Raw genomic sequence first — 20,433 nt, 5'->3', positions numbered from 1 at the left:
ATTTGCTTTCATTTCAGAGTGCTATGAGACATTAAACTGCATAATTTTCAATTAGCTGAAAAAAAATGGGGTATTCTAAAACGTTTTAGTGTATCTATATATATAAAATTAAAAAAGACAGAAGTATTGTCTTTTTAAATTATTTTCTTGTTTGTTTTGTCTGGAGATGTTGATCGATTATCAGTTATTGTCTAACGTTTTTCTTTGTTTTGAAGTTGGATGGTGAAAAAAAAGCTTTTTGTCACTTTAACCACGTCCAACCAATGACTGTAGAAAACAGTCTACAGTCATTGCGTCCAACCAATAGATGGTGCCACTTTACTTGAGTGATGTCATCAAGACGCGCCACAAGCACGCCACACGGAAAAGCGTCCTCGACCTTTGATGCAGCCTGTCATCCCCCTTATCATGTTGTTTTCAAATTATTTAAGAGCAGTTTAACAGTGTAAGCTTGTAGAACAAACAAAAAATAGCCGAAATGCTTCGATTTTCTTTCATATTTCGTGGCAGAGGAGTCGCTAAAAGGGTGAGTGACGAAAAACATACCTCAACCGCGCTCTGTATCCTCAAATCACCCAAAGGCAGATAACAGCGTTCTGTCCAAATGGTTGCAATAATAATCTGGAGCCATTTTTGCTGTTATTTAATTTCTTTAGATATAGAAAAAAACGTCCATAGTGCAGCATTATATCTGAGTATGTGTGTATAAGATTAACATAACACCCGTTTGTCTTTGTTTTTAGTGTTTTTTGTTCATCCTCAAGTTTTTCTCTCCCTCTCACTCCTCAGTTCGCTTCCTCGTTCTCTAATGAGAGCGCTCTGCCTCCAAACTTACTGCTGCCCACCAACCTCGTGGATCCTGACAGATTAAGTATGAAGCTTGTGTACTTGATAGATAAATGTAATGTTTGAAAATGGATTTTAAATCAGATTTATTCAGTGTTATTGTTTGTCCTCCAAAAACCAAATATTGTGATTTCCCTGATAACACTGATATCATTGTGGGTGGGATACATGAAAATCTTCCTCACTGACTGCTGCTTTATACCCTCCTGCAGAGCGTCCACCACCTCCTGCAGACTCCTCTCTGCCTCCTCTGAGGAAGTGTGATGCTGCAGTTCCTGCTCACTTGACCCCTGTGCAGATATGGGTGGAGTCTCTGGAGAGACAGGACAGCGAACCTTTGGGTGTGGCTCAACTTCACCCTGATGTGTTTGCAGTTCCTCCGAGGTAACCAAGCTACTATTGACACTTTCCATTCAGTTCTACACATTTCACAGCACCTACTGAAATGTGCAAGTTAATCTTTGTTGTCATTCCTCAGGCTTGATATTCTACACAGTGTTGAAACATGGCAGAGAAATTACAAAAGGATTGTAAGTTACTATTTAAAAATGTCAATTGCATTTGAGTTTTTTGTAATATATATCACATAATCAAGCACTTTAAGCTTAGGAACATTTTATTCATCATGTGTTGCTACATTGAGCTAAGATTATGCTATTACATTTAAATTTAATTTGATACTTTTACAGTTCACATCCGTGGAGAGTAAACAACAGTAAAATTAGAACTTCTTCTGATTGGTTGTTGCTTGCAAAGATGTGTTTTGAACAGCAGGCAGGAGAAACTTCAGCTCAGACAGAGCTCTGTGTCTGAAATGACCACATTAGGAATACGTAACAGTGCATATATGACAGAGGAAGACGATCAAATGCAGAAAAGTTTGAGCTTTATTGCGGCTGATAAAGAAAATGAAAAGTAGACTAATGGCTGTCTTCACATCTCAGAGTCACGCCCACACTAAAGTCAGGTCAGAGGTCAGCGGTGGAGGCAGGAAACCCTGGAAACAGAAAGGAAGTGGACGAGCTCGGCATGGAAGCATCCGATCACCCATATGGAGAGGAGGTGTCTCTTTTTGATCTTATTGTAAAACTTCTGTTTTCATTTTTTCCATGTCTGCTGTTTTCCCTCCTTTTTTCCAAATATAACTGAAAATGAAGATCTTTGTTTCATAGTCCAGCGTGTGCTCGTCTCTGTGTCATGACTCCCAGAAACATGATCACCCTTCAGTGGGGTTGATCTGGAAGGATTCCCATGCTGGAGGCCAGTATGGTCTGACTGGTTCTGTGTTTCATTCAGGTGGAGTGTCTCATGGACCCAGAGGTCCCACCAGTTACTACTACATGTTACCCATGAAAGTTCGAGTGCAAGGACTCAAAGTTGGGCTGAGCTCCAAGATGGCTCAGGTAAGAGAAACCCCTTTGTTTCACCTGAAGAGCAAATGCAGCTGCTAGTGATGTTAGAGGCTCATAACATCTGTAATAAGAGTTGTAAAAACATGCAGTGACATATGACGGTGTCCACAAGCAGCTGTTTTTGTCACCCACTTATCACAAGTGCTGTTGTTATGATGTCACAGAGGCGATAACCCGTACAGATATCTCACACGTGTGAATACAGAAGCCCCACCCACCTATTGTTCAGACCCTTTGTTTGCAGTGGTTAGCCACTTAGAAGAAAGTTGGCTTAAAGAGAGGAGGAGATAAATCCACTTGTTTTAAATGGAGAATTTCTTCACCCTTTATGTTCTCATATCATTTCGTGAGAGTATTTGGTTTGTAGCAGATTGGTGACACTGATGAACTTGTAAGTGTTCAAAAGAAAGAAAGAAAGTCCTTTCTTTATCTGTGACACTATAATTACAGCACATAACAAATGTGAGAATAGGATACATGATGACTTTAACTACATTATTACGTATCCGTAATATTTCTTGACAGCTGAATACTTTCCCCCCTTTTGAACTGCTTGCTGACACAGGATGATCTTCACATTGTGGACTCCCTGAACATCCCCACACCAGACTCTCAGTACCTGCTTGACCTCATCAGACACAGACACTGGGGAGAGTCTGTGTTAATAGTGGATGTGTGAGTATCTTTAGCAGCACTTCTGTACAAATGATCAACTTTCAAATCTGTTTGAATATCCACCACTGGACGCCCACTGTTGCTCAGTGCTCACGTTTTTGTTGTTGCTTTCAGAGGTGAAGACTTTTCTGAAAACATCCTTCAGGCCACGGCAAACTTGAAGACAGTGAACGTCATTCCAGCAATCGGTGAGTTCACACTGAGTGTGACTCAGTTTTAACAGATTAATTGATGGTAAAATGTATTATTTCTGTTCACGCTTTCAAACAATATTTCATGCATTGAAGTCTTTGCAGCACTGTGTCTTTGGACCTCTAACATGCCAGTTTAATTAAACAGTTGTTAAAAAGCTCAGGGTTTTAAATGTTATATGTAACAAATCTGTTATATAAAACTCACACAGTTTGTCATATTTTCTCTCTCAGGTCTGAATGTCCACAGCATGCTGAAACATGAAGCCATCGTCCTCACTTTGGAAACTGTTAAGTTTCTGGAGGATAAGCTGCTCTGGCACGATGAGCGTTACACGCCTCTCTACCCGTTTAAACTACCCTACTCTGACTTTCCTTAAAACAGATTACCTGTAATGTATTAACATAAGTCATATTATCTTTGTTTTTATTGTTTGTAACAAGAGAGTCATAACTCGAATAATAAAAAATACAAAAGTTGAATAAAAGTATGTAAAAACAACATGCAGAGTGTAATCATTAGCTGAATTTGTATAGAAGGAGACCACTGGCCAAATCATTCCTGATCTTCCAGCGAAGCGCTGACCGTTTCTTCTCTGTTGGCATGATGTGGGCGTTAGGCACGTAAACTCTCTGAGGTTTAGGCTGCAAAGACGAGGGGTAAACTGTTTAACCTCTAAAGCTGATCAGGTTTGGTATGTTTTGAGACATGAACTGTGTGGTGGTTCTCAAACTTTTCACTATGAGTACCACCTCATAAAATATGTGGCTCTTTAAGTACCACCCTTATGACCAACATTAAAGTACAGTAGTATAGGCCAGCGTTCCCCAATCTTTTTTGTGCCACGGACCAGTTTAATGTCAGACAATATTTTCACAGGCCGGCCTTTAAGGCGTCGCGGTTAATACAACAAAATAAAATGATATGACCAAGACAAAAACTGTGGTTATTTTGTAAATATAATAATAAATGCAAATTTGCTGTGTAATTGTGTAACTTTATTAGCAACATCCTCCTGAAATGCACCAACAACATTGAGAGTAACATCCTCCTCTCTGCCCCTTAATGCTCACTGGTCGCTGTGGTAATGCGTAAATAGTTCTTTCAAAATAAGACACACAACTACAACACCGGTAAAGACCCAGGGAAACAGAGTTAATGATAAAAACCCTGAAAACCATACATTTCACTCCCGAGCCTCAACTCTCGGGCCCAGTACCAAACGACTCACGGACCAGTACCGGTCCGTGGCCCAGGCGTTGGGGGCCGCTGGTATATGCCTATTTAACACCATATACAGTTGACACAAGACAATTTTATTTCTTATATGAATGTTATTTTTGTGATGTGATAATAACAGCTGTACTGCATTAAACCACATTCCCCTATAAACAGCTGCCCATTGTGTTCTTGGAAAATATTTGCAGAATGTGTAAACATCCAAAGGTAAGATCCAACCACAGAGGGTTAAGACTTTAAAGGACGGACATAAAACAATTAACTCTTGTTTCAGACAAAATCTGAAATAAAGAGCTGCAGGTCATTGCACTGGGGGCATTGCATATTTTTATTTCTTACAAATTAATTCACACTACCAGTCAAAAGTTTGGACACACTGTCTTTGTTTTTTGTTTTTTATTTATGATATGGTATACCATTATATACACAGTGTTTTATTTTGATCTTTGTTTCCACAGGAACAGGAACATTAAAAGCAGCTGGAGTAACTGCTGCTGTTCTCCTGCCAGTCATATTCTTCTGTCTTCCTGTGGATTCAGTGAGCAGATCTGTTACATTATTGTTTGTGAGATAAACTTTGATTTTAACAGTTTATGAATGTCATTATTTTGTTCTACATGAATTGTCCCAACCAGAAAAAAAGAGGATGTCCAAGGAATCTGCTGAATCTGAAGACAGAGCCAACAACAGAGAACAGGTGAAAACAGTCACATCAGTGTTGCACAAATAACCAACATTTTGGTTTTACACTTCCTGTTGGACTCACAAATACTTCTTTGCTGTTGTTCTTTAACTGAAATACATTTGATCACATTTGTAGCTGAGATTTTCTTTTTTCCTATACAGTGTTTACCTGATCAGAGACAGCCAGAGGAGCAGGATGATCTTCAGTATACCAGCATCCACTTCTCCAATAACCAGGCAGATCCTCTCTACTCCAACATCAGAGCAGCTCAGCCTCACAGACACATGCAGGAACAGGAAGTTACTGAGTACACTGCTGTCAGATTTAACAGAGGCAGTGCAGCCAAGAGGTGAGACAGACTGTCCTCTCATGTCTAAGAAACAAACACTGCTTTTACTGTTCTTTTTCACCATTAATGGAAATGATTTCAGTTGATGCTATATCCTCCAAATCATGAAATGTTCTTCTCTGTTTTCAGACACAGAAGTCAGGAAAAAGGAGAGTCAGGCCTGGCGCCTGTGGCCCGGCTGGGCCCCTTCCGGGGGGTGGGGGGCCCTCTGGCCTCTGGGCGTGGGGCTTGGTCCTCTCTGGCACAGCTGGCTGCCGGCAGAGCCCACAGGCACATCACTGCAACCCCCTCTGGCTTCTGCTCCGTGGCTGCTGGGTGACCCCTCATCTGGGGCTCTCCTCAGCTCTTCTCAGGAGGGTGGCACGGTTGCCCCTTTGGTCGTCCTCCCTGGGTTCTCGTACTCTGGGCCCTCTGGATGTCTGGGGCCTAGTTCTCCTTCCATACCTGCTTCATGCACTGGGGGACGGGGCTATTGCTCCCCACACTCCCTAGCAGATCGTTACATGGAGAAACTTTTTGAATACAAGCGCGCTGATCCACACAGGTGTACAAACGGGTGTTCACAGACACAAGCTACACCTTTCTTGGCTGTTACCTTTAGTATCTACTGTTATCTACTGTTAGCTAGTTTATTGTGTGATGGTGTTGTATTTCTTATGTTGCTCTTTTTTGTTTGTTTTCTGTTTTTTTCTTCTGTCGACAGGTGATTCAGGTGTTTTTCTTTCTTCCCCCGTTTCTCACTATCTCTTCTCTCCTCTGTTTTTCTTTCTCTCCTTCTCTTTCTTTCATTCTCCCTGTCCTATCCCCCAGTCATGTCTGTCCCATCTGTAACAACTGAAAATAAAATAAATACATAATTATAATAAAGGTCAATCAAATGGACCAATATAGCAAGGCCATGATGGTAAAGTAAATCCTCTAGGCATCTTTCTTGGCCTTCAGACAACAATTCTGATGGCTAAAGATCCAAACGGGATCCCCCTTAATTTTTTAAGGGACAAGCAGCTATCCAGACCTACCAGGATGTAGGAATCCAATAAAGTCTTTTCACAACAGACATGTCAAAGTGGATCAGCTTCCTCACTTTGTTCAATGATTTCACTCATCTAAATCAGACCATGGATCACACTTTGCTAAATGTACCAATTTCCATGAACTGCAGTAGCTGCTTCAAATGAACAGCCAGATTCCTCGACCGTTCTCTAGTTACAGCTGTCGTGGTCCAAAGAAGACAACATTTAAAAGTGCATCAGCTTCCTCACTTTGTTCAGTGATTTCACTGAACATGAACTTTCTAACATTTTGGTTTTAACCAAATAAACAGTCAGATCAGTGCTCCGTGGGTACTCTGTGACCCCTTAGTGATCATGATGGGGTATTTCGCCACCCCACACCACATTCGTAAGTTACGATGGCAAATACTGGGGTCTCGAGGGAGCCCGAACTCCCGGAGCAAACATCTCTCAACTTCACACAATCATCATCATCATCATCGTCTCCTTCCTCCTTCTCCTTGGTCCTTCTACCCTGCGCTTGCAAACGCTCAGCTTTACAGAGGGTAGTCTTCACGTAAACCGGCCCTCTCCTCAGTTCTCCTGGGCCTCGCTGTTGGACGCTTGGCTTTACAGAGGACAGAGTTCGCGTAAACCGCCCTCCTTGAGGGCCTCAGACTCTCCCTGCCGCCTTCCTACCTCCTTCTGCTCCATTCTCCTGCTCCTCGCAGGCAAGCGCTTAGCCGGGTGGGCCCCAAGTTACACGTAAACCGGCCTTCGCGAGGAATGGGGGTGCTCTCTACTCCGTGGGTACACTGTGACCCCTTAGTAATGGCGATGGGGTATTTCGCAACCCCAATGCACATTCGTAAGTTAGGATGAAAAACACTGGGGTCTGGAGGGACCCCGAACCGTCGGAGGAAACAACTCTCAACTTCACATCATCATCATCATCATCGTCGTCTCCTTCTTGGCAGTGTTCGCGCAAACCGGCCTAAGTAAGGACCTCGGACACTCCCTGGCTCCTAGTTCTCCTTCTCCTCGGTTCTCCTGTGCCTCACTGTCGGACGCTTAGCTTTGGAGAGAGCAGTGTTGGCGTTGGCCTCTATGAGGACCTCGGACGCCCCCTGTATCCTAGTATTAGATTATTCTGTTACTATATGTTACCTTATATATGTAATCAAAGTAGTTGAATTAGAATACTGCTGTAGATCATATTATACCCTTTAATATAGAGCGTGTGATCTGTATGTAGTTTAGTTCTCGTTATACTTTTGAGTTAACAGAACATATTCACATATTAGTTCATTAGATAAGTGTGCATCACTCTGTATCCTTGATCTGCTGGGAATGTGTTACACTGTTTTCTTGACATGCTCTATTGTTGAATCATAAAAAGAAGGTTGTAAGCAGGAGACTTGGTGTCTAAGACAGGGGAGATCGACCACATTCCATACCCCCACCTTTCAGAAGAGCAGAAAGACAGGGAGCCGAGGTCATAACTTAGGCGCTGTAAGAGAGAAAGAATGTAATGTTTAGGCTTTTACGACTAGGTGGGGGCCACCAGAGACTATAAGAAGCTGAGTAACCCGTCACCATTTTGAGACTGCTGTGACCCTCTTCATGCATGTCTCCCCATCATGATGGTTCTAAATGCTCTTTGTGTTGAATTGTATGGAAATAAATGATTGTTGATTGAGCATTTATACACCGAGTATTGTCCTTCCTTCAGCCCAAAGATTCAAAGAATTGGGAGATTTCAACACTAGTCCTCCTGCCTCCTGTTCCTCGGTTCTCCTGCTCCTCGCAGGTGAGTGCTTAGCCTTATGGGCCTCGGGTTACGTGTAAACCAGCCTTTGCGAGGACCGGGGATGCTCTCTACTCCACGATTACTATGGGGTCAAAGTGTACCCACAATGGGGTATTTCGCAACCCCAATGCACATTCGTAAGTTACGATGGCAAACACTGGGGTCTGGAGGGACCCCGAACCGCCGGAGCAAACAACTCTCAACTTCACATCATCATAATCATCATCATCATCAATGTCTCCTTCTCGGCAGTGTTCGTGTAAACGGGCCTAAGTGAGGACTTCGGACTCTCCCTGCCTCCCCGTCCTGCGACCTCCTTCTGCTCCGTTCTCCTGCTCCTCGCTGGTGAGTGCTTAGCCTAATGGGCCTTGGGTTACGCGTAAACGGGCCTAAGTGAGGACCTCGGACTCTCCCTGCCTCCTAGTCCTCCTTCCTCCTTCTGCTCCATTTACCTGCTCCTCGCAGTTGAGTGCTTAGCCTTATGGGCCTCGGGTTACGTGTAAACCGGCCTTCGCGAGGACCGGGGATGCTCTCTACTCCACGATTACTATGGGGTCAAAGTGTACCCACAATGGGGTATTTCGCAACCCCAATACACATTCGTAAGTTACGATGGGCCGGTTTCGCGAACACCCCTATCGGTGAGGACCTTGGGCTCTCCATTGCTCCTCGTCCTCTTTGCTCCTTCTCTGCTGTTGTCATGCGCCTCGCTAGTGAACTGAACACACTCACATGACACCCAGACCTTCACAATAAAACAGGAAATGAGAACACCACACCAAGACGCAGACCTGACACTGAGAGACAGACAGAATGACACATGGAACCTGAACTAAACTAAATGTGAGATACAACCGAGAACAAATCCTTAAACATGAAACTCAAATTATAAACATCATAATCATCATAAACACAACAAGAACAAGAAAACAATCCCTGATGCAAACTAAAACCAAAACATAATAACCTCAAACATGGAATAACAAAAACATGAAACTCCACATACTGGGTCCAACGGACCCAGACCCGTGACAGAGACAACATATTGGACTTGGTCTACACACAGGAAAAAGGAGCATACAAAGCCATCCCCCTCCCCCACATCGGCACCTCTGATCACCTCACTGTTATGCTAATGCCAGCATACAGACAGAGAGTGAAGGTCATCAAACCTGTTATGAAAGAGGTAAGAGTGTGGCCACAGGAGGCCACCTCTGCTCTTCAAGACTGCTTTGGGTCAACTGATTGGGACATATTCAAGGAAGCAGCCACCTACAATAACATCATAGACATCGAGGAGTACACAGACACAGTGAGCTCATACATCACCAAATGCATTGATGATGTAACACAAGTGAAAAGTATCACAACTCGAGCCAACCGGAAGCCATGGCTAACAGGAGATGTCCACAGGCTGCTGAAGGCCAGAGACAAGGCCTTCAGAGCTGGGGATGAAATAGGCCTGAGAACAGCGAGAGCCAACCTGTCCCGTGGCATCAGGAAAGCGAAACAGGACTACACACACAAGATAACCTCCCACTTCAATGATAGCAAGGACGCAAGAAGCCTATGGCAAGGCATCCAGGCTATTACAGACTACAAGCCTGTAGCACGTAGCTGTGAGAGCGACACCACTCTGCTCAACAACCTGAACAGCTTCTTTGCACCCACGCACACTCTCCAACAAGGAAACACTCTCTGAACCAAGAACTGAAAACATTCCTGACTTGCATAGCAATTGCACACACCTGCTGCTATATATATATTTTTAGTATTTCTTTTAGCACTATTTATATTATTATATTACTATTTATTACCTTATTGTTAGGGCTGTTTTTGTTGTGCATCTGCACCTTATTGTTGTCAATGTCTACGCATGGGACAGTGTGAAACGTAATTTCAATTCCTTTGTATGGCAAGTACATTTGAAGAAATTGACAAATAAAAGTATTCTATTCTATTCTATTCTATTCTATTCTATTCTGGGGCTGTCTTTTGGATGAAATAGATGAAATGGTGGATTTCAATGGAGGAAACCACCACACCAACGAGATGTATAAGGCGGCCCAGAAGAAACTCGAAGGAGAAAGGCTGAAGAGGAGACAGGAGGAAGAACAAAGACAAAAAAGCCTCAGTTGTATCGTGAGTGTAATTTCAAATAAAATAAAATAAAACTCAGAACCGTCTTTGTGTTGTATTCTTCTTTTCCTTCTTCTTCTTCATCTTCTTCTTCTTATTATTATTATCATTATTATCATTATTGTGATTATGCTTCATTTTTATGTACTGGGGTATCAATGACCCCCATGCTGCCGCAGCAGCTTCTGTGCGTGGCCCCCAAGTGCTACGTTTTCTTTCCTGATCCCCTGACGAACCCATTAGAATCGCTCTGGGGCACTCTTCGACCCCAAATGATCGTTCTGTTTTTTTTTCATTTTCATTCACCTGTCTCTACTGAGGGTGGGGTACTTTGGGACCCCCGGGGTCTAGGGCTGCCCCGAAGGGGAGCACAAGGGTTAACAGCGGCCTCCCATGGACGAACATGACAGAGACTGCCTGAAACTAGGAGAAAAATTGAAACGGGAGTGGCATTCAGGGAGGGAAACGTGGGTGTACGGGGTGCAGGAGCAAACCCTGATGCGCGGCCTGTGAAATGCGACCCAGGGGTACTTTGGGACCCCCGGGGTCCGGAGCTGCCCCGAAGGGGAGCACAAGGGTTAATAATAATACACACCGTTACAGATCCGAGTGAATGACTTTATTTTCTCTGGAAATACTTCACATATATCAGACATTTTAGGATGATTCATACAGATATACGGTTAGTAGAGATAACTGACTGACATAAGTAATCTGATTACATAAGTAATCTGATTACTTACTTATACTTAGTAATAATACACACCGTTACAGATGCGAGTGAATGACTTTATTTTCTCTGGAAATACTTCACATATATCAGACATTTTAGGATGATTCATACAGCTATACGGTTAGTAGAGATAACTGACTGACATAAGTAATCTGATTACATAAGTAATCTGATTACTTACTTATATTTAATAATAATACATACCGTTACAGATCCTGTCACGGTTTGCCGGGGCAAGCCGTGTGGAGTTGGAGAAAGGACCCAAAAGGCGGCAGCTCTGGTGCAGGTGAGTATTTATTTACAGGAGTGGGTACAAACAGCAATGGTGAGTGAACATGAAACCGGAAACCTAAACTGGGGAAACTAACAACACAAACCAGAAACGTAGATGCAGGGAGGTCTGAGGAAATACATACGGGGAGACGAGGGGAAACAACACAGACGAAGCAGCAACTACCATGACAGAAGACACAACTTAAATACACTCAGAGAACACAGGGAGATTACACGCAGGTAGGGAACACAGCTGGGAGTGATTAACGTGACGAGACTAGGGAGGCAAACTGAAAACACTCACATAAGACGCAGACCTTCACAATAAAAAAGGAAACACATACACGCAATGACATAACACACCATATGATTACATAAGTAATCTGATTACTTACTTATACTTAATAATAATACACACAGTTACAGATCCGAGTAAATGACTTTATTTTCTCTGGAAATACTTCACATATATCAGACATTTTAGGATGATTCATACAGATATACGGTTAGTAGAGATAACTGACTGACATAAGTAATCTGATTATGTGAGTAATCTGATTACATAAGTAATCTGAATACCTACTTATACTTAATAATAATACACACAGTTACAGATGCGAGTGAATGACTTTATTTTCTCTGGAAATACTTGACATATATCAGACATTTTAGGATGATTCATACAGATATATGGTTAGTAGAGATAACTGACTGACATAAGTAATCTGATTGCATAAGTAATCTGATTACTTACTTATACTTAATAATAATGCAGACAGTTACAGATGCGAGTGAATGACTTTATTTTCTAGGGAAATACTTCACATATATCAGACATTTTAGGATGATTCATACAGATATATGGTTAGTAGAGATAACTGACTGACATAAGTAATCTGATTGCATAAGTAATCTGATTACTTACTTATACTTAATAATAATGCAGACAGTTACAGATCCGAGTGAATGACTTCATTTTGTCTGGAAATACTTGACATATATCAGACATTTTAGGATGATTTATACAGATATACAATTAGTAGAGATAACTGACTGACATAAGTAATCTGATTATGTGAGTAATCTGATTACATAAGTAATCTGAATACCTACTTATACTTAATAATAATACACACAGTTACAGATCCGAGTGAATGACTTTATTTTCTCTGGAAATACTTCACATATATCAGACATTTTAGGATGATTCATACAGATATACGGTTAGTAGAGATAACTGACTGACATAGGTAATCTGATTGCATAAGTAATCTGATTACTTACTTATACTTAATAATAATGCAGACAGTTACAGATGCGAGTGAATGACTTTATTTTCTAGGGAAATACTTCACATATATCAGACATTTTAGGATGATTCATACAGATATACAGTTAGTAGAGATAACTGACTGACATAAGTAATCTGATTACATAAGTAATCTGATTACATATGAAATGTGATGACATAAGTAATCTGATTCCTTACTTATACTTAATAATAATACACACCGTCACAGATCCGAGTGAATGACTTCATTTTCTCTGGAAATACTTGACATATATCAGACATTTTAGGATGATTTATACAGATATACAGTTAGTAGAGATAACTGACTGACATAAGTAATCTGATTACATAAATAATCTGATTACTTACTTATACTTACTAATAATAAACACCGTTACAGATCCGAGTGAATGACTTTATTTTCTCTGGAAATATTTCACATATATCAGACATTTTAGGATGATTCATACAGATATACGGTTAGTAGAGATAACTGACTGACATAAGTAATCTGATTACATAAGTAATCTGATTCCTTACTTATACTTAATAATAATACACACAGTTACAGATCCGAGTGAATGACTTTATTTTCTCCGGAAAAGTACTTCACATATATCAGACATTTTAGGATGATTCATACAGATATACGGTTAGTAGAGATAACTGACTGACATGAGTAATCTGATAACATGAGTAATCTGATTACATAAGTAATCTGAATACTTACTTATACTTAATAATAATACACACAGTTACAGATCCGAGTGAATGACTTTATTTTCTCCAGAAATACTTCACATATATCAGACATTTTAGGATGATTCATACAGATATACGGTTAGTAGAGATAACTGACTGACATAAGTAATCTGATTACATAAGTAATCTGATTACTTACTTATACTTAATAATAATACACACAGTTACAGATGCGAGTGAATGACTTTATTTTCTCTGGAAATACTTCACATATATCAGACATTTTAGGTTAATTCATACAGATATACGGTTAGTAGAGATAACTGACTGACATAAGTAGTGTGATTACATGAGTAATGTGATTAGATAAGTAATCTGATTCCTTACTTATACTCAATAATAATACACACAGTTACAGATCCGTGTGAATGACTTTATTTTCTCTGGAAATACTTCACATATATCAGACATTTTAGGATGATTCATACAGATATACGGTTAGTAGAGATAACTGACTGACATAAGTAATCTGATTACATAAGTAATCTGATTACATAAGTAATCTGATTACTTGCTTATACTTAATAACAATACACACCGTCACAGATCCGAGTGAATGACTTCATTTTGTCTGGAAATACTTGACATATATCAGACATTTTAGGATGATTTATACAGATATACAATTAGTAGAGATAACTGACTGACATAAGTAATCTGATTATGTGAGTAATCTGATTACATAAGTAATCTGAATACCTACTTATACTTAATAATAATACACACAGTTACAGATCCGAGTGAATGACTTTATTTTCTCTGGAAATACTTCACATATATCAGACATTTTAGGATGATTCATACAGATATATGGTTAGTAGAGATAACTGACTGACATAAGTAATCTGATTACATAAGTAATCGGATTACATAAGTAATCGGATTACTTACTTATACTTAATAATAATACACACAGTTACAGATCCGAGTGAATGACTTTATTTTCTCTGGAAATACTTCACATATATCAGACATTTTAGGATGATTCATACAGATATACGGTTAGTAGAGATAACTGACTGACATAAGTAATCTGACTACATAAGTAATCTGATTACATAAGTAATCTGATTACTTACTTATACTTAGTAATAATACACACCGTTACAGATCCGAGTGAATGACTTTATTTTCTCTGGAAATACTTCACATATATCAGACATTTTAGGATGATTCATACAGATATACGGTTAGTAGAGATAACTGACTGACATAAGTAATCTGATTACATAAGTAATCTGATTACTTACTTATACTTAATAATAATACACACAGTTACAGATGCGAGTGAATGACTTTATTTTCTCTGGAAATACTTCACATATATCAGACATTTTAGGTTAATTCATACAGATATACGGTTAGTAGAGATAACTGACTGACATAAGTAGTGTGATTACATGAGTAATGTGATTAGATAAGTAATCTGATTCCTTACTTATACTCAATAATAATACACACAGTTACAGATCCGTGTGAATGACTTTATTTTCTCTGGAAATACTTCACATATATCAGACATTTTAGGATGATTCATACAGATATACGGTTAGTAGAGATAACTGACTGACATAAGTAATCTGATTACATAAGTAATCTGATTACATAAGTAATCTGATTACTTGCTTATACTTAATAACAATACACACCGTCACAGATCCGAGTGAATGACTTCATTTTGTCTGGAAATACTTGACATATATCAGACATTTTAGGATGATTTATACAGATATACAATTAGTAGAGATAACTGACTGACATAAGTAATCTGATTATGTGAGTAATCTGATTACATAAGTAATCTGAATACCTACTTATACTTAATAATAATACACACAGTTACAGATCCGAGTGAATGACTTTATTTTCTCTGGAAATACTTCACATATATCAGACATTTTAGGATGATTCATACAGATATATGGTTAGTAGAGATAACTGACTGACATAAGTAATCTGATTACATAAGTAATCGGATTACATAAGTAATCGGATTACTTACTTATACTTAATAATAATACACACAGTTACAGATCCGAGTGAATGACTTTATTTTCTCTGGAAATACTTCACATATATCAGACATTTTAGGATGATTCATACAGATATACGGTTAGTAGAGATAACTGACTGACATAAGTAATCTGACTACATAAGTAATCTGATTACATAAGTAATCTGATTACTTACTTATACTTAGTAATAATACACACCGTTACAGATCCGAGTGAATGACTTTATTTTCTCTGGAAATACTTCACATATATCAGACATTTTAGGATGATTCATACAGATACGGTGGGGCAAAAAAGTATTTAGTCAGCCACCGATTGTGCAAGTTCCCCCACTTAAAATGATGACAGAGGTCAGTAATTTGCACCAGAGGTACACTTCAACTGTGAGAGACAGAATGTGAAAAAAAAAATCCATGAATCCACATGGTAGGATTTGTAAAGAATTTATTCGTAAATTAGGGTGGAAAATAAGTATTTGGTCACCTCAAACAAGGAAAATCTCTGGCTCTCACAGACCTGTAACGTCTTCTGTAAGAAGCTTTTCTGTCCCCCACTCGTTACCTGTATGAATGGCACCTGTTTGAACTCATCATCTGTATAAAAGACACCTGTCCACAGCCTCAAACAGTCAGACTCCAAACTCCGCCATGGCCAAGACCAAAGAGCTTTCGAAGGACACCAGGAAAAGTATTGTAGACCTGCACCAGACTGGGAAGAGTGAATCTACAATAGGCAAGCAGCTTGGTGTGAAAAAATCAACTGTGGGAGCAATCATCAGAAAATGGAAGACATACAAGACCACTGATAATCTCCCTCCATCTGGGGCTCCACGCAAGATCTCATCCCGTGGGGTCAAAATGATCATGAGAACGGTGAGCAAAGATCCCAGAACCACACGGCGGGACCTGGTGAATGACCTGCAGAGAGCTGGGACCAAAGTAACAAAGGTCACCATCAGTAACACACTACAACGGCAGGGAATCAAATCCCGCAGTGCCAGACGTGTTCCGCTGCTGAAGCCAGTGCATGTCCAGGCCCGTCTGAAGTTTGCCAGAGAGCACATGGATGATACAGCAGAGGATTGGGAGAATGTCATGTGGTCAGATGAAACCAAAGTAGAACTTTTTGGTATAAACTCAACTCGTCGTGTTTGGAGGAAGAAGAATACTGAGTTGCATCCCAAGAACACCATACCTACTGTGAAGCATGGGGGTGGAAACATCATGCTATGGGGCTGTTTTTCTGCCAAGGGGACAGGACGACTGATCCGTGTTAAGGACAGAATGAATGGGGCCATGTATCGTGAGATTTTGAGCCAAAACCTCCTTCCATCAGTGAGAACTTTGAAGATGAAACGAGGCTGGGTCTTCCAACATGACAATGATCCAAAACACACTGCCCGGGCAACAAAGGAGTGGCTCCGTAAGAAGCATTTGAAAGTCCTGGAGTGGCCTAGCCAGTCTCCAGACCTCAACCCCATAGAAAATCTGTGGCGGGAGTTGAAAGTCCGTGTTGCTCGGCGACAGCCCCAAAACATCACTGCTCTCGAGAAGATCTGCATGGAGGAATGGGCCAAAATACCAGCTACTGTGTGTGCAAACCTGGTAAAGACCTATAGTAAACGTTTGACCTCTGTTATTGCCAACAAAGGTTATGTTACAAAGTATTGAGTTGTATTTTTGTTATTGACCAAATACTTATTTTCCACCCTGATTTACCAATAAATTCTTTACAAATCCTACCATGTGGATTCATGGATTTTTTTTTTCACATTCTGTCTCTCACAGTTGAAGTGTACCTCTGGTGCAAATTACTGACCTCTGTCATCATTTTAGGTGGGGGAACTTGCACAATCGGTGGCTGACTAAATACTTTTTTGCCCCACTGTATGTGTAATGTGTATATATAGACACGTGTGTGTGTGGTGTGTGTGTGTGTGTGTGTGTGTGATTTACATTACTGTGCTTGAGAGCCACCATCTACCGGAACCAAATTCCCTGTATGTGTCTGCACATATACTTGGCCAATAAACACGATTCTGATTCTGATTCCAGCTCCCGTTTCTGCTCGGTGACAACTCGTACTTTTCCACTCTCCTTTTTCTCCCTCCCTCACTCACAGACACAGAGGCTGTGTCCCAATTCAGGGTCTGCACGCTTGAAGTACGCATTTTAAGTGCGATTACGTCACCGCCACGCAACGACAGCTGTCCCAATTCGAAGTGTACTTCAAATGCATACTCCAAATGCGGTGTCGATTTCCCCAAATATCAAGCGTGGTCCGGTGCACGCTTCGTGGTCCCATATGTCCTACAATTCATAGCGCGGCGGTGGGTGTGGATAATTTTGCTGCAAAATACGGCAGACGTCAGAAGGGAGCGGCCGAAGAGTGAACTGTCAAAAGTAAGCACTGAATATAATGTCACTTATTTATGTGCGAATGTTTAATAACGAAGAACATTAAAACATTACTGTTGGCCACATGTCGGCAAAGTTGTGTGACATTAGTGATGTTTGTACTTTCAGCGTTAACTTGGTTTTAAAGCCTCTACTTCTAAATATATATATAGTCGACCTTAATCTTACAGAGAATGTGATGATTTTATGGATAATTAAAGTCAGTCATGTATCCACAAACACAACAGGCTGAAAGTCAGTGATGCTGCTCGGTTTGCAGTCCTGAATATCACAGCACAAGCAGGATTCACTGCACTGTTAATGTTAGCTATGTTATATTGCTGCCTCTGTTCGGTGGTGTCGAGCCAAACGGACTTTAACGTGTGTTTGAACGAGCTGACGGTTCACTCGTTAAGCTGAAAGAAAGATGCTTTAATCACAGCAGTCACACATGTGTCCACTGCACCATCTGGAACTCTTCTTGTTTACACTCGTAATAACGCAAACACTAAATCCTCCTTCTCTTGTGCTGTTTTGTAGCAGTGTGTACACCTGAGACTGTCACCTGTCTGTCTGTCCTGCACTCTCTCTCTGTTTCTTTCTCTCTGATTGTGGAATAAAAGTATGAACATGTGTTTATAAGTTACACTTGTGTTTGAATCCTGCAGCTTATCACACATTTGATTTCCATGTGTGACGACTGCAAGTGTCCAGAGTGAGGACAGACTGAGGGACCCACTGCTGCACATCATCTGTGAGGCTTTGCAGCCCTGATGATCCACCAGGACAAACTCAGCAGTGTGTGAGGAAGAGGAGGAGGAAGAGCCAGCAGCAGCTGACAGATGGAGAGAATAGACAGACTGTTCCCTGTTTGTGAAGGACTGCTAGAAAAGTTTAACATAACTGTCTGTGCTGAATCAGTCTTATTAGATAATGTTCAAATAATGTGATCATCCCAGTGTTTCCAGTGTGGGAGAAAGTACTCAGAGTACTCAGGGCCTTCAAGTTACACACTATGAAAGGCAGCAACAAGTTTAATGTTCAGAAACCTAAAGTATGTATCAGCAGCAGGATGGAGCTAAAAATAAATGTTTGTTTCAGTTCTATGAAGCTTTGAGTATTTTGGATCAGTAGCTGCTGTGTTTGTTGCATCATATTGCTGTACTTGTTTATATGCTTTATATATTCTGAGCTAAGTTGATCTATAGTGTTACATCATATTCTATAAGGATGTTATGTGTTTGTAGACTTTCTGCCCAGTTTGACCCATTTAGCAGACGTCAGCCTGTTTAAGGCTCTGATATCTATTCTGTATGACTTACAGCAGTTATGACATGGTCTGATTTTCACACCCAATAAAGGAATATTTCATATATCAGTCTACTCTTCATTCTATCAGAAACAGTTTTCACAGCTCGTACATTTTCCTTTTTACACACATATGTAAGCACTGCGCCAAATGTAATAATGGCAACATATTAACCGAACAATATTTGTCTCTTATGTATAATACATCTGTATATACACTTTTGAGTGAAGATTTAAGGTGATAGGAAATATAAATAACTGCAACTTGAATCTTTCAAGTTCAAGCTCACTGCTGTTATATATATATATATATAAATTGCCACTAGGTGTGAATGTGCGAGTGAATGTGAGTGTGAATGGTTGTCTGTCCCTGTGTGTTGGCCCTGCGACAGACTGGCGACCTGTCCAGGGTGTACCCTGCCTCTCGCCCTATGACAGCTGGGATAGGCTCCAGCGCCCCCCGCGACCCTGAAAAGGATAAGCGGAAGCGAATGGATGGATATATATATATATATTTCCAGTCATGTGGTCTCAGCCTCAGATACTCAACTAATCAAAGCGATGTCAAATTCAAATTCAAATTTTATTTGTCACGTACACAGTCATACACAGTACGATATGTAGTGAAATGCTTGGACAACTGCTCGTGACCTAAAGGAAAAAAAAAAAAGGAAAAGGCTATGAATAAGATAGGAAATAAATATGAAAAATTAAAAAGGGTAAATTTAACTAGGAAGGAATAAAATATAAATTAAGGTTAAAAATGAAATAACTGTACAACACAAATTAGAATGAAGGGTAAATTTAACTGGGAAGAATAAGATAAAGATAAATATATAAATTAAAGTTGAAAATAAAATAACTGTACAACAAAATACACAATATAGAACTATATAAGAATGTATGAAGAAATCTAAATAAATATATACACAATAACAGCAGCTGTACAAGTATTAACTGGAAATGAAGAATATAGTGACCAGTGTTGTGCAAAACCAAAGTCCAGAAAGTCCAGTGTGTGTGTAAGAACCATATGTGTGGGTCAGTACTGTGTGGTGGTGTGATTGAGAGACCGTATCGCCTGCGGGAAGAAGCTCCTCCTCAGTCTCTCTGTGTTGGTCTTCAGGGAGCGGAATCGCTTTCCTGACCTCAACAGAGAGAACAGTCTGTTGTTGGGATGGCTGAGGTCCTTCACGATCTTCCTGGCCTTGGTCCAGCACCGCCTGCTGTAGATTGAGTGCAGGTCAGGGAGCTCGGAGCGGATGGTGCGCTCAGCTGACCGCACAACCCTCTGTAGAGCTCGTCTGTCCTGCATG

General features: G+C 40.4%; 2 protein-coding genes across 3 annotated transcripts; both read left to right on the top strand.

Moving 5' to 3' along the window:
- Window positions 1-333: 333 nt before the first annotated feature.
- On the top strand, window positions 334-3,626 carry LOC146571861 (large ribosomal subunit protein uL4m-like). The gene is made up of 9 exons (XM_085275835.1): window positions 334-526; window positions 790-871; window positions 1,059-1,230; window positions 1,325-1,376; window positions 1,791-1,908; window positions 2,143-2,249; window positions 2,824-2,933; window positions 3,048-3,121; window positions 3,359-3,626. Exons 1-9 carry the CDS (start codon window positions 479-481, stop codon window positions 3,502-3,504), a joined length of 909 nt encoding a protein of 302 aa, XP_085131961.1. The 5' UTR covers window positions 334-478; the 3' UTR covers window positions 3,505-3,626.
- Window positions 3,627-3,773: 147 nt separating this feature from the next.
- LOC146571860 (uncharacterized) lies at window positions 3,774-5,717 on the top strand. 2 transcript variants are annotated; one of them, XM_085275836.1, is made up of 4 exons: window positions 3,774-4,902; window positions 5,000-5,061; window positions 5,211-5,398; window positions 5,528-5,717. In XM_085275836.1, exons 1-4 carry the CDS (start codon window positions 4,767-4,769, stop codon window positions 5,715-5,717), a joined length of 576 nt encoding a protein of 191 aa, XP_085131962.1. In that variant the 5' UTR covers window positions 3,774-4,766. The 2 variants fall into 2 exon arrangements, with proteins under 2 accessions (XP_085131962.1, XP_085131963.1); XM_085275837.1 differs by having other exon boundaries at window positions 3,774-5,061.
- Window positions 5,718-20,433: the final 14,716 nt, after the last annotated feature.

Source organism: Mchenga conophoros, linkage group LG6 (genome assembly GCF_057382185.1).
Source record: "Mchenga conophoros isolate Kocher_MC1m ecotype Shallow Benthic linkage group LG6, M_conophoros_male_GT1.1, whole genome shotgun sequence".
In the NCBI taxonomy this organism is placed as follows: domain Eukaryota; kingdom Metazoa; phylum Chordata; class Actinopteri; order Cichliformes; family Cichlidae; genus Mchenga; species Mchenga conophoros.
Note: the sequence above shows the minus strand (reverse complement) of the source record. Positions and strands in the feature narration are given on the sequence as shown.